The 13,758-nt window shown below is 62.4% G+C and overlaps 2 protein-coding genes and 1 long non-coding RNA gene across 4 annotated transcripts; 2 read left to right on the top strand and 1 right to left on the bottom strand.

The window, feature by feature from the left end:
- Nucleotides 1-208: 208 nt before the first annotated feature.
- RPS19BP1 (ribosomal protein S19 binding protein 1) lies at nt 209-3,737 on the top strand. Of its 2 annotated transcripts, none has more exons than XM_008541298.2 (4): nt 209-396; nt 559-687; nt 2,746-2,843; nt 3,205-3,737. In XM_008541298.2, exons 1-4 carry the CDS (start codon nt 345-347, stop codon nt 3,337-3,339), a joined length of 414 nt encoding a protein of 137 aa, XP_008539520.2. In that variant the 5' UTR covers nt 209-344; the 3' UTR covers nt 3,340-3,737. The 2 variants fall into 2 exon arrangements, 1 of the variants encoding a protein (XP_008539520.2); XR_011534746.1 differs by having other exon boundaries at nt 251-396; nt 559-1,050.
- Nucleotides 3,738-4,916: 1,179 nt separating this feature from the next.
- LOC139080319 (uncharacterized) lies at nt 4,917-6,295 on the top strand. The gene is made up of 2 exons (XR_011534747.1): nt 4,917-5,022; nt 5,930-6,295. It is a non-coding gene; the product is annotated as an uncharacterized lncRNA (long non-coding RNA).
- Nucleotides 6,296-9,450: 3,155 nt separating this feature from the next.
- On the bottom strand, nt 9,451-12,613 carry ATF4 (activating transcription factor 4). Its single transcript, XM_070600243.1, has 3 exons — nt 11,068-12,613; nt 10,363-10,680; nt 9,451-10,270 (listed from the first exon to the last, which is right to left on the bottom strand). The coding sequence occupies exons 2-3, from the start codon at nt 10,586-10,588 to the stop codon at nt 9,492-9,494; spliced, it is 1,005 nt and encodes a 334-aa protein (XP_070456344.1). The 5' UTR covers nt 10,589-10,680; nt 11,068-12,613; the 3' UTR covers nt 9,451-9,491.
- Between the last annotated feature and the right edge of the window lie 1,145 nt (nt 12,614-13,758).

Below are 13,758 nucleotides of genomic sequence, written 5' to 3'. Positions count from 1 at the left end.
CCCCGCCCCCGGCCCCGCCCACTACTGAGCGGCCAGTCCCGAGAGGCTGGACCAACCAGGCTGGGCCAGCAGTGGACGGCTTCCGGGAGAAGGCGTGGCCTTGCCCGCTAGCGGTTGGGATTGGACAACAAGTGCGTCCTTCTGTGCGTTTGCCCCGCCTCCAGATCCAGCCCCTTTTTCCTCACATTAGCCGACCGAAAAGCCTAACGCATGCGTCTTGAAGAAGGTGGGCACTTCCGCCCGCCCACTCCGGAACCTTCTGTTCCGGCTAGTGTTTCCGCGGAGACGACGCGGGAGGCCAAGGCGGAAGTAGCTTGGGCGTGTGGGCGGAGCTAAGCGCAGCCATGTCGGCGGCCCTGCTGCGGCGGGGCCTGGAGCTTCTGGGGGCACCCGAGGGTGAGGAGGCCTGCCGGGGACGCCCAGCGCAGCCGGGAGGGCGGCGGGGATGGGGGCCGGGGCCCCAAGGGTGCGGGACGATCGCGGCCGGCCTCAGCCCGGGTGGGATGGGAGCCCCGAGCGCCCTCCGACCCCGGCCCGGTCCTCTCTCTTCCCCCGCAGCCCCCGGCGCCGCGCCCGGCCAGACCAAGCCCACTGGGCCTCCGGGCAAGCGGTCCCGGAAGGCGAAGGCGACCCAGGCCCAGAAACTGCGGAACTCAGCCAAGGGAAAGGTGCCCAAGTCCGCGCTGGGTGAGCCCGGGGAGGAGCTGGGCGTGCGGCCCCGGGGTGGTGGGCGTCCTGGAGGAGGGGGCGCGGGAGGCCGGGCTGAAGCGGCCCCGGGCATTTCTGGAACGCCTCCGTGCGCCGGGCGCGGAGCGGGGCCTGGGAGAACGGGAGTGGCGGAGACACGCCGACCCTGATCCTCATCTGCCCTCCTGGAGTGGGGAGGAGTGTCGGAGTTTCCACATGAGCGTGTGGTTGCTGAGCGCGACGGGGCCAGGAAGGTAGACCGGTGCTCTGAGACGGCTGAGAGTGAAGGGCCCCATCGGACTTCTCTGAGGGCGCCACGTTGAAGCCCAGACCGCAGGACCTGTAGGGGCGAGCCAGGGGCAGGTACTCCATAGAGACGACCCATGCAGAGTCGGAAAGAAGTTGTGGCCTTTGGAAATTTGAAAGAGAAGCCGGTACAGGTGACATAGCGAACAAGGGTCAGAGATGGAGCATTTAACAGACAGTTCATACTCTGCGTGCCCGGGGCTGTTCCAGGCCCTGTACAAATGTTCGCTCATTTAACTCTTCAGAGTATCCCCGCGAGGGCGGTACTGTCATCACCCCCATTTTACAGATGCAGAAACAGGCACCTGCCCCGCCGGTGCAGGTAGAAGCCAGGCAGTGTGTCTCAGAACCCTGCTCTTACCTGCTCCGTGCAGGTGGGAGGTGTGGTGGCCTGGGCGGAGGCCACGGTGCAGAGTTAGCAAGAGAATGTGCCGGGGAAGATGCAGTGAGAGGGAGAGTTGACTGTGAGGATGGAGGAGGAGGGAAATACCAGAATGGAGCCCCTTTTCTAGTAGAGCATCTTGGGGGTGAGGTGCCACTTAAGGAGGGGGACAGGTGTGGACAGGATGGTGGGGTGTTTTGACATGTGGTAGGAGTTGGTGAGCTCCCAGTATGTCTTTGAGTCCCCAGGGCCAGGGGCATAAAATGCATTCCAGTATCTGTTAAAAGAACTGTGAATTCTGAGAAGGAAACACAGCCTGAACGAAAGCGTGGAGGCAGGAAAGGGAGACACACGTGAGCATCAGTGATGTTGGTGTGAGGCAGGAGCATAGGATGCCAGACGTCGCCCCCATCCATCCCAGCCCTTGCCCCACCGCCCTGTGATGCTACGTAACTAATGAGTGAGGGAACTTGAGTCTGAGTGGCCAGTCTAGACGACACCTCTGGATGCCACCTTGGTCTGAGCTACATCATCTCTTGCCTGGATTATTGCAAAGCGTCCTACCTGGCCTCCCGTCTCCCACTCCCCCCACCCAGTAATCTCGCCCCCACTACAGCAGGCGAAGCAATCTTGTAAAATCATAAGTTGGCCCCGGCTCTCCTCTGCCCTGCGATCTCCAGTGCCTCCCATCGGAGTCAGTGAAACCCCAGTTCCTACAGTGCCTGGTGGTCTGCCCCTGTCAGCTTCAATCCCAGCTGCTCTCCCCTCCCCACTCACTTTCTGTTCTTCAAACTTGTTAGTCACACTTCTGCTTCAGGACCTTTGCACTGGCTATTTCCTCTACCTAGAATGCTCTTCCCCCAGATCTCCGTGTTCTCCCTCGAGTCTGCTCAAACATCGTTTTACTGAGGACTTCTCTGACCCTCCTACTTAGAATTGCAACCGTCTACTGCCGGCGTTCCCCATTTCTGTGTACTGTTCTGTTTTTCTCCATAGAATGTATTGCCCTCTAACATACGGTTAACCTTCTCTACCATCTCCCTCCCCCTGGAATCCAAGCTCCCCGTCTTTGCCTGCCTATTTCCTGCTGTGTGCTCCACACCCAGCACAGGGCCTGACACACAGGCAGCACTCAGAAGGATTTGTCCAGTAAGGCACTTGAGCACCTGGGAGCCGAGGGGGCTTTCAGCGGGATCTGTGTGGAGGGTGGATTTGACAGACAGGAGCCCTGCTGTCGCAGTAATCCAGAGACGGGATGACGGGCCTTTGGCGGGGCCGCGGGGTGCAGGTGGAGTAGGGAGGTGGAGGAGGGGACCCAGCAGGCTTCCAGGGAGGGAGCGAAATGATGCCACCCTGCCTGTCGTCCACAGCCGAGTTCCAGAAGCGAGAGCGTCGAGGCTACCTGGGGGTGAACCTGAAGTTTATGACCAGTGCCAGAAGTGCCGTGGCGGAGTCCGTCACCCAGCAGGTTTGTCGGCGCTGGGAACTGGGGCTGCTCCTGGGATCCATGAGGGTCCGAGCCCTGAGACTTAGCGTGGAGGTTGAGCCACCACCAGGCTCCTCAGAGCTGGACCACATTGCTGTGCTGGGAGGGCTGAGAGCCGAGCAGGGAAGGTGGGAGGCTGGACCTGGCCTGGTCCCCTGTGACCCTCGTGGGCCTCATGTTGCCCCTCTGTACATGGAGACAATGTGCCCTGCCCCCAGGAGGGTGTGAGGGCCAGGTGGGAGGGCAGCACTGGGTCAGCTGTGCCAGGCTGTGCGGCTCCAAGAGGAAATCCCTCATGTGCCCGGAGTTACCACCCGGGATCCTGACTCTGCTACACCCCCAGATTGTGCGTCAGAACCGGGGCCGAAAAGCCTGTGACCGGCCTGTGGCCAAGACGAAGAAGAAGAAGAAGGCCGAGGGCCCCGTGTTCACTGAGGAAGACTTCCAGAAGTTCCAGCAGGAGTACTTCGGCAGCTAGGCTCCTGGGGGGCGGCGCAGTGGGCGAGGCGCTCACGCCCAGCCGCCGCCTCTGACCTCACAGCCTCTGCCAGCCCCAGGCCCCCACTGTGGACGGTGCAGCCAGCAGACAGCAACCCACGGCCAGCCCAGCTCAAGGAAGCCCCAGAGCTGGAGCCAGGCGGGGCTGCAGTGGAGCTGGAAGCCTGGGGAGGGTTTACATTCAGACTGGAGCTCACATCTGCAGGCTGGGGAGGAGGCCCTGCCAGAAAGGAACATTTCTGACTCTGCTTTGGCCCAGGTAAGGCCTCCAGGCTGTGTGCTATGGAAAGGCCAGTTACTGGGCGCTCGCCCGCCTCCAGGAGTAGGAGGAGGGTCCTGGATAGGCCAACAGGTTCTAATAAATGGACCCGAGAGAGAGAGGCTGATGTGACGTATGGGGTGTCTCCCATCTCCTCTGGCACCAGGAGCCCGCCCTCCTTTCCCCCGTCTCCCTGTGGCTCCTGGTCGGACATCCTCCAGTCCAGCCCCAGTGCAGGTGGCCCGAAGAGCAGTTCACACAGCATCTGCCAACGTACTCCGGACGGGCCTCCTGCCCTGGAGGGGGCAGCCACTGCTGAGGAAGTAGCCCTTGAGGCAAAAATAGCTGCTGGGGGCTTCGTCCCGGGAAGGCGGCACCAGGGTCTGGGGAGGGGGAGGGCTTTGGCCTCAAAGCCAGCGGTCAAGGCCACCTTTCTTTTTCTTTTATCTCTGTCACGTGAGGTGGGGAAGTAGAGGAAGTGATCTCGAGAACAGGATTTCACACTCAGGTCTGTGCTGGAGGAGCAGGGTGGGGCTGGGGCCAGGGCCACCCTCTGTGAGGGCAGAGGCTGGGCCGTCTCCAGCAGCGCAGTGCCAGGGCCACGGTGGAAGGCACGAGCGGGTGATGGTTTAGACCAGCCCAGCCATCGGTGTGGAGGAGACCAGGAGGCCTAGAGAATCTAGAGGCGGGGCTGGGGGCGGGCCTCACGGAGAAAAGGCCCTGGGCACCTTCAGGCAGCTCCATGTGTCTCCTGAGCCCCTCGCTTTCCCTCCCCCCAGCTAAGGGGCTCCTTAGGTGGTGGCATTTTCTGGTGGAGGACTTCTTGAGGGTCCCCTGTGGCTGGGCAGCTGGGGAGTGAGAATCTGCCAGACCCACGATGGGTTCGCCTGCAGCCCCAGCTGCCCAGGGGTCTGCTGCCGGTTATTAACAGCTTTCCTCCCCACGTGGGGACTGAGGCCGAGCTGGAGGCGGCTGTCTGCAGGTGGCCTCCACCTGAGCCGCAGGAAGCAGCCCGTCCGTCCAGGTGGTCAGGCTTGGGCGGAGAGGAGGGGCTGTGGCTCCAAACGGTCCTGACCCGCCTTCCTCAAGGGTGGGAACAGTGGAGGCTGGTCCTCCTCAGAGTCTCCACACTCCTCCTCACCTACCACGCTTTAACGACCCCAGTGGGGAGGACTCGATATCCTTGGAGACTCACGCCCTTCTTTCAGCAGCTTAGCAAGCAGCTGGCTCAGCCGCTCCCTCGGAGTTTGCTTCTGAGAACAGCCTGGCCAGCCGCTGAGCTCCAGAGCCCCTTTCCAGCAAGTTCCACAGTCACCTTCATGTTCCCTGCCTCCTCCCAGGTGTCGAGTGACAAGGTGGCCTCCCAAGGAGGATGAGAGCAGGGCCTCTGCTGCTTCTCTGCTTGTGAGTTTTAAAGTCAATCTTAGGTTACATTCATGCCACGGAGCACTAGTGGGGCACGTCCATGGCACCTTGGTGTGACTCACGTTTGTGTTCACCCCTGAGAGTCTGGGCCAGGAGACTGGGGTGGGGCTCAGGCTCTGTATGAACAGTCACCCTGGACGGTTCCGGTGCGGGTGGTTAGAGGGCGGCAGGGCCCAGGGGAGGCTGCTGCAGGCCCTGCAGGAGGGAGCTGTGTGACCGTGGGCGGACATGCAGAAGTTGGGGGTGGGGGGTGCTCACCATGATGACCATGAGCCCCAGGATCTGTGACTGACAGATGTTCCGGGAAAGGAAGGGACAGGGCCCAAATATGAGGACACTGAGTTGCCAGAATCGCACCGTGGCTAAAGACGCGGAAGGAGGCGGCTGTCCACGGCTGAGACAGGAGTGGGTGTAAAGCGCCTGGAAGCGGTTGTCTCGGTGGTTTTGGGTGGCTGACAGGTTGGGGGCAGGCAGGCTGAGTATGTCAGAGGAACCCACACGGTGACCACAGGAGGGCCCCGGCCTCAGCTTCCTGTGGCTCCACAGTGACGGGCTATCGAGCCATCCCCACTCCCTGTCCTCTGACTGGAAGGGTTGGACAAGGAGCTGGGCAGGAGTGTGCCAGGACTGCCACATGGGACCTCACTGGGCCCAGCTACAGGCCCCCACCAGGCCCGCCCAGAGCTCAAGTGTCCACAGGAGCTGGGTGGGCGGGCAGGTCCCCAGCCTCCAGCAGAGCTGGGGTCGGAGCCGTCACGGCGTGTGCCCATCCACTCCCACCTCCCAGTGTGCCTGGGCTGGCTGGCTTGGGCTGCTCTCCCCATCCTCTCCATGTCCACAACTTTCCCCACCCTCCAAAGCTCAGCTCAGGTGCCCTTTCCTCCAGCAGCCTGCTGTGACCCCCTCCACGGTGGACGCCTAGCCTCGGACAGTTCTGACTCCTGGAGCTCTCGCTTTCCCCTTGGTCTGAGCTCTACCTGCTGTGCCTCCAGTGGACTGTGAGCGCCCTCCTCGCCCCATGTGGTCCCTGACACAGGGGTGCTGGCACTCGGGTGCTTCTGCAGGGACTTTCAGCTGGACCCTCTCCTGGTTCCCGGTCTCTGTGTCCACTGCCTTCTCGCCATCCCCCCTGCGTGTCTAAGAGACACCTCCAACCCCCCCGTGATGACTGAGCCCACCCTCTGCCAGCATCAAAACACTTAAATAAAACCCTGCTCCTCCCCTGGTTTCCCACCTCAGGAAACAGAAACTATGTCCTGCCACTCGCTAGGGCATCATTTCTGTCGCCTCTCATCTGGGCCTGACTTGCTTGACCTTGGAATACATCCAGGCCTTGCCCAGCTCCCCTCCCTGCCCGCACCGACCCCAGCCCAGTCCACGCCTGGAGGACTGCGGAGGCCCCTGCCATTCACAGGCTGCCAGAGCGATCCTCCTCAAATGGAAACCAGTGTCGCTCCTGCTCCAGGGGCTCCCCGGCTCTGGGAGGAGACTCAAGCCTTATCAGGGCTGCAAGGCCCTGGGTGCTCGTTCCTTGCCCCTAACTCTCCTCCCCCTGGCTGGGCTCCTTCCCTCACTTCCTGCCCCCCTTATCTGGGGGAGGGGGGCTCCCTAAATCCCCACCTTAAGGAGGAAATCCTCCATCCCAGCCCTCTGCATGCCGTTCCCGCTGTTCCCGCTGCTCCCTCAAGTCGGATGTCGTCTTTTTCTTGCCAGTCTCCCTTGCCAGATTGAGGGCAGAGACTCCTGTGTTTTGCTCACCGCTGAATCCCCAGCCCCCAGAAGAGTGTGTAGCACACAGTGGGTGCCCATGAATAGTTGTAGAGGAACGGGAAGGCCATTTCCTCAGCTCCAGGACCTGCAGCCTCATCCTAGAGACAAAACAGGCGGGAAATGCCAGGAGCTGGGCAGCCCCAGCCTCCAGGTGCAGGCAGCGGAGGGCTTGGCTCTGAACGGGAGTCCCCCACCCCAGCTGGAGTGGAGCCCAGTCCTGCCTCTGCGTTCCTCGGCTGGGGCTGGGGCTGGTTGAGGCCTTGCAGAGGCCACCAACGGCCACGTGCAGAGGGGCTGGCCCTCGGCCTCCCTCCCCGCCCATCACCACTCACTCTGTGCTGGGCATGGCCTGTGTCGAGGCTGCTGTCATTGCTCTACCAGCCGCCCCGAGCCAGCACTCACCCCCAGACTTGCATCAGTGAAGAGGAGACTCCTCGGCTCCTCACAGCTCCTGTGAGGCTCTGAGCGACACCCGGTACGCACTCAGAGCTGTGCCTCAGACCTCAGTAAATGGGAGCTAGAAGTACTATCATTTGTCAGGCACTGCTGCAGGTCCTGGCAATGTGGGAAGGAACAAGCCGTCACAGGGCTTGCTTCATTGTAGTTGGGGAAGGGGAAATGGATAAATGTGTACAAGTCAGTCAACTAGAGAAAAAGTTATGGGAAAAAATAAAACAGGGTAAAGCAGAGGGGCTGGGATATTAGCAGAGTCGTCTTGGAAGGCCTCCGGGGTGACATTAGAGACCTGTGTGAAGAGAGGGAGGCAGCTGTGGGAAATCTCACAGGCAGAGGGAACAGCAAGTGCAAAGGCCCTGAGGCAGGAATGAGGTTGGCAGAGAAGTGCAGGAAGGCCATTATGGCTGGAGCACAGTGGGAGAGCGGAAGCCGAATGTGGTCTGTGGTCTGAGCCTACAGGCTCTGCTGGGACCTGTGCCCCATGTCCCCTCCCTGCCTTTTCATCTGTGGAGGCCTTAGCTGCAGGGCCTGCAAAGGGGCACAGCCCAGTATCCTGGCTTCAGGCCCCGGGCCTGCACTGCCCCCTAGGCACCCAGAGAAGAGGTTTTCCATCTGCCAAATGGAGGAGTGGGCCACTGTCTCCAAGGGCTGCCCACACGGGTGCTGATGACTGCTGGGGACCTCATCAAGGTGATGGGGTCACTGCCAGGGCTGCTGTCTCTCGCTTTTCAGCTGAGTCCCCCTCTTGCCGCTACTGCACATGCCCCAGGCTCAGGCAGCTGCTGCATTGAGCAAAGCAGATGACACTGGCTGGGGGACAGACGGAAGCAGCATGTCTGGTCGTTTTTACTTCGTATCTCGAAAACAGATCTAGTCACAAACCCAAGTGGGGCACAGAGCAGGGATCACAGATGGCGGCTGTGCTCACGAGGGGGCCTTTGGCCGTGGCCTGACTCCCCGCCCTCCTCCAGCCCCTCACCACACCCACCAGTCCTGATCCGTGAGCACGGATATTCTCTCGAGGAAAGGTCCACACTCTAGTGACCTGCCACACACCAGCCGAGCACCCGCGCTGCCTTCTCTGGACCCCCTCCAGCCGCGCCCGTGAATTCCGGGGCCACACGCACTCAGCGTGCGTCCGAGTCAGCCGGGCGGGGCTCCAATCTGCCACCTGCCAGCCGGACAAGTCACTCCAGGCCTCCGAGCCCGCCTCCTCCGTAAAGCAGGGAGACGATCCCTGTAAGAACGTTTAGACTAGAACTTACTCTTCATGTTATCAACGCACGTGGCTAAGGTGATGCTGTTTTTTTACCCCGTACTTAGCTGACCGCAGTCAAGCCGCTCAGATGGGGGCCAGGGTGAGCGCCCGCCTTCCCTCAGAGAAGGTGCGGAGGGAGGCCACGGCCCTGTGGGGAATCCTAGCCTCAAGGCAGGAAAGAGCCCCGGACACCAGGTCCCCTCCGGCGCCTCGGGGCAGTGCTCCCGGGGGTCCCCGCTGGCTGTCCCGACAGGGCTGGCTCTGCAGCGTCATTCCACGCCGGGCATCGGGAAGCAAGTCAGGAACACGCGGCCCACCTTGCAGCCCTCGCAGCCCGCCTGTTTCCCAGGATCTCCGGGGGCGAAGCGGACCAGGGCCCAGACTCTGGAGGCACAGTCTTGGGTTCACAGCGGCCCCCCGCGTCAGGGCCCGTCGTCCCAGCGTGGCTGGGGCGGCCACCTCTCCGTTCCCCGAAGACTGGACAGCAGACGGGCGGGAACCAGGGACCTGCCCTGGCTCCGCTTGCTTCGTTGACACCCGGAAAAGAAGGCGGCCTCAGCCCGCAGAGAAGCCGAGTCAGGCGGCAGGGAGCCGGGACCTTGCGCTGCCCGAGCCTCGCGGTGTCAGAGCGGGAGGTGGAGCCCCCGTCTCGGAAGAGGCCCCACAGCACGGTCCACACCCGGGGAGCTAATCTGCGCGCGGGGCTCAGGGCTGCGCGGCCTTATCTGAGGAGCCTGGCGCGCGGGCACGGCGCCACGAGGGGAGCGCCGCCCCCTACCCCGCCCCGGGCTCTAATCTCGTCCCCGCTGGTCCCGACCGCCGCTCCGAGGGCTGGGAAACCCCACCCTGCGCTCTGATTACTTGTCGAGCGCCCCCTGCGTCCCCAGCCCCGCCGAGCGCGCACACAGCCAACCACACCACGCTCCCTACAAAATAATTTATTCCCCGCCAGCGCCCGCGGCCCCTATGGGGCCCTCCGGCGGCCCCGCGCCCGGCGGACCTCCTCGATCAGATCCTTCAGGTACTGGATCTCCTTGGCCAGCGCGTCCGCGCGCTCCTTCAGCGCCTCGTTCTTCTGCTCCAGCTCCTTGCACTCGCCGGTGAGCGCCTCCTGCTCCGCCCTCTTCTTCTGCCGGTACCTGGTGGCGGCCGTCTTGTTCTGCTCCATCTTCTTCAGCTTCTTATCCAGCTTCTCGCCCTTGACCTTCGCGGCCACCGCCTTCTCCGCGGGGGGGTCGTAGGGCTTGGGGCGGGCGGAGGCGCGGCCGGCGCCCGGGGAGCCCGAGGCGGAGGGGCTGCGCTGGGGGGAGCCCGGGGAGGAGCCTGGGCTCATGCAGACGCCGCTGTCGCTGTCCGAGGAGTCGTCCTCCTCCTTCACGCTCGCGGCGGGGCAGGCCGCCGGCTCCGCCCTCCGGTCCCCCTCGATGTCCACTTCGCTGCCCAGCTCCAGGCTGAAGGAATGCTCCTGGGCGAAGGGCACGGCCCCCGGGGAGAGAGCGAGGGGCTGCAGGAAGGTCAAGGGGGCCACCGGCTCGACCCCAGGGACGCTCTCCGGGAGGGGGCCAATCGGGCTCGCGGCCGGAGGGGGGTCCTGATCCGACTCCTGGACGAGGGAGTCGAAAGGATCGCACGTGCCGTCCAGCGTGGCCAAGAACTCGTCATCGAAACCCAGCAGGGCGTCCAGGTCGAACTCCTTCAGGTCCACCTTCTCCACCATCCAGTCGGTCCCGGAGAAAGCATCCTCTGCAAGACCAAGCGCGGGCGGCCCCGCCGAGTCAGCGCCCCGCGGCGCCGCAGCCCCACCCCCGCCGGCCTCGCGCGCGGGCCCCACTCACCCCGGCCGACGTCGGGCGCGCCCACCAGCCCGTCCACCAGCAGCCACTCGGAGGAGCCCGCCTTCGCCTTGTCGCCGGGGAACCCATGAGGTTCGGAGTGCCTGGCCACCTCCAGGTAGTCGTCGAGGAGGCCGAAACCTTCTTCAGCCCCCAAAGCCGACGGGTCGAAGAGGGACATCCAGTCCCCCCCGAACGCCGCGCTGCTCAGGAAGCTCGTGTCGGCCATGTTTCGGGGCTTCGCAGGAATCGAGGAACGAGCGGGACTCGAAGGTGTCTCTGTCGCTTACAGCAACGCTGCTGCTGGAGGCCGTGAAGGACCTGCGCGGGAGCCGGGGCCCGTCACAGCCCGGCCGCCCACCCGGGACGCGGCAGGGCCACATCGCGTCCCCCCGGCCCGGCCTCACAACATGGACGCCACGGAGGCTCGGCCGCTGCCCGCCGGCCGCCAGGGGAGGGTGTGGCCCCCGGGCCCCGCCCGCCCGTGACTCACGCCGCCGCCATCTTGGCTCCCGCCACGTTAGCCGGGCGCGGGCGGGACCCGAGCGGGATCGGGGCCGCCCGCCCAGAGCCTCCCCCAGCGGCGCCGGGCCACCCCAACAGGGCCACGCGTCCCGGGCGCTCATAAAACCGCCGCCCTCCGCGACGCCGCCCGGCCACGGGCCGCGCCCAAGCCGCCGGCAGGCCCCTCCGCCCCGGGGGACTTACGCCATGGCTGAAGCCGTTGGGGTGCCGCTGCAGCCTGGTGCTGCTGCCGCCGTTGCAAAGGCCAATGCTGCCGCAGGCACTGCTGCCTCTAATACGCCATGGCGGCCGCGGACGCGCGGGAGCGAAGGAGGGAAACGCCGCACTCGCAGGAAGATCTACATCTGCTGGCGGGAGAAAGAGAAATGGCGGCGGCTGGCCGGCTGCGGGCCCTTTATAGACTCGCTCTTCACGAGCTTGCATGGTGGAGTGTATCCTTCCGCATGATCACGTGACCTCGCCTCCCACCCACTCCTTTTCATCTACCGAAGCCCCCACTGTTTCCAGCCCTCGACTTTTATGATCATGGCATGGCTGTGAAGAGAAAGTGAGCTCTTCTCAAGCTTTCAAGAAAGGAAAAGGCGCACTACTTTACAAGCCTTCTAAGATCAAAGCGTCTCCCTTCCCCCTGCCGCCGCGGCGCGCGGAGGGATCCTGCAGACGCGTCTCGTTTCCGGTTTAGCTCCGGGGGCGGGCGGACGGAGGGGGAAATGGCTTTCCTCCCAAAGAAGGTTTTTATTGTGAAGTCTGAGGCCTCCTGGTTATCGCGCGAGATGCTGGCGGAGAGCGCGCGTCGAGCTGATTGGTCAGGCGTGGTGAGTCATATATACCTCGAGTCCCTATTGGCTCAGGCTCCGAGGTGGGCGGGCTGCTCGGTGAGAGGCCGGGGTCTGAGCAGCCAGGGGCGGAGCAGCAGGTGTGGTGCCCGCTGCCAGGGTCTGTCGTCTGCCGGCACTTCTCGGTCACTCTCTGCAGTGGCCTCCTTGGCCCGGCCCCCCCCACCCGTAGTCAGCCATGATTGCGCCGGCTCTTGCCCCGGGCATTTCTTGCCCAGTGCGTCCGAAACAGCGGCGCCAAGCCTCGGTCCTTGCGATCCCTTCCCGTCGCCCCCGTTGAGCTCCGAACTTGCGACCAGGTTCAGGCCCGAAGGGGAAACTGGGCAAAAAAGGCCATTTCGTGTGTGTTTTCACCACCGGCAAGCCCTTCAGTCGCTGGAAGCGGGGACTGCGGGCCTCGTCAGGAGGCCGCGAACGTGCCGGCCCGGGTCAGAGGCGCGCCCTGCCTCGTCACCCCGACTTGGGCGAGTGGGAGACGCCTGAGCCTGCAGCCCGGCCTGCAGTATCTGTACACATCCCTCCTGATCCAGTGCGAGCCTGCCGGCCTGTTAAAGTGTCGTTAGAAAGAGACGGCGGCCCAAGATGGCGCCGCCCGTGCCCAGCCCGCGTCACCGAGCCGAGGCTGACGCTTGACCCAATTGCATTTTCCGCCTCTCCCGGGAACGTGACCCTCCGACCCCCCCGCCGCCCGTCGGGAAGTTCCCTCGGCGATGGTCCACCTGGGAGACCTCGGCCGGCCCCCGAGGAAGGTGACCTTTCTGAAACTAGAACCCTGTGCTGGTACCGTGCTTGTCCCGCCGCCCTCGGCTCTCGTGACTCCTTTCTGTCTGGCAGATGGGATGCTGCCCAGTTCATGCGTTGTTCGATAGTCATTCAGATCTTTAAATTTACTCGGTGAAACTTTGTTTTTTATCAGTAGGCAACGTGTCACAGGAAATTGTTTTGGTTTATGTAGATTCAGTTCCCCTAAGGACCTGGGGAGAGTTTCTCAACTGGTTTCTCTCTAGGGTAGTTTCCGTGAACGTCCGAGTCTGACCCAGCACAGCCGCTTCCCGGCACGCCCTCCTCAGCGCCCCGTGAGCAGCTCGAGGACCCGCGCCCAACCCCAGGGGTTCGTGTTTGGAGCCGGACTCCGGGTCGGGGCCAGCACCTTGCTCTCCCTGCTGGGGATCTGTTCAGAGCACCGAGAAAGCTCTTCACCATCCTCCAGTCTCCTGCAGTCAGGCCCTGTAGGGGCAGAAACCTGGAGTTTCTGCCTTCTTTGCAGTGGGCCATACAAATATTATTTCCATGAGGACTGTGATGTTGAAAAATTTGGGAGGCACCATTCTAGGTAACAATAGACCATTCCTTGGCTTGATTCAGTCTAGCCCAGCAATATCTTTACAATGGTAAACCGAGGACTAATGGGATGAGGTGTCTTGCCCAAAATCACATAGCTCCCCGTGGAGAGAGTATGGGGTAGGGGTTAGAAGACAGATTTTAGGGGCAAACCCAAAAGAATCCTGGCTCTTCCATTTATTAGCTGAGACATTTTAGTTAAGTGACTTATGTTCGCTGAGCCTCAGTTTCCTCATCTGTAAAATGACACTGATGATGAGTATCCTTATCCTTAAAAAGAGGTAAGATCATATATGTAAAGCACTGAGCAAAAAGGGCCTGGTACCTGATGAGTGCTCAATAAATGGTTGCTATTATTACTATTATTAAAACTCAGGTCTTCTGACCCTGACCTCCCTATCTCCACTATATCATCCTGCTTCCTCAGAAGACTCCTATTATTTACTGAGATGAAACCAACTATAAATAACTGGTATATGCAAAGCACAGTGGGTGCCGAGACAAGTGTGGTTTTTCTTTCCCCTTGGGGGAATCACAAGTGTGGAGATATACAGAAGTTCTCTCGTCTTTCAGACCACAGGTAGTAAATAAGAATCCCTGAGCCACTAAAGTCATCTTCCAAAGGCCTAAGGACCCAGGGGCATGTCCTCCTTTTGCTGTATCGAGAGACTTGTCAGGAGGCACTGGATGACCATAC

The sequence above is a fragment of the Equus przewalskii genome, chromosome 29 (genome assembly GCF_037783145.1).
Source record: "Equus przewalskii isolate Varuska chromosome 29, EquPr2, whole genome shotgun sequence".
In the NCBI taxonomy this organism is placed as follows: domain Eukaryota; kingdom Metazoa; phylum Chordata; class Mammalia; order Perissodactyla; family Equidae; genus Equus; species Equus przewalskii.
This window is presented reverse-complemented; position numbering and strand designations above follow the sequence as displayed.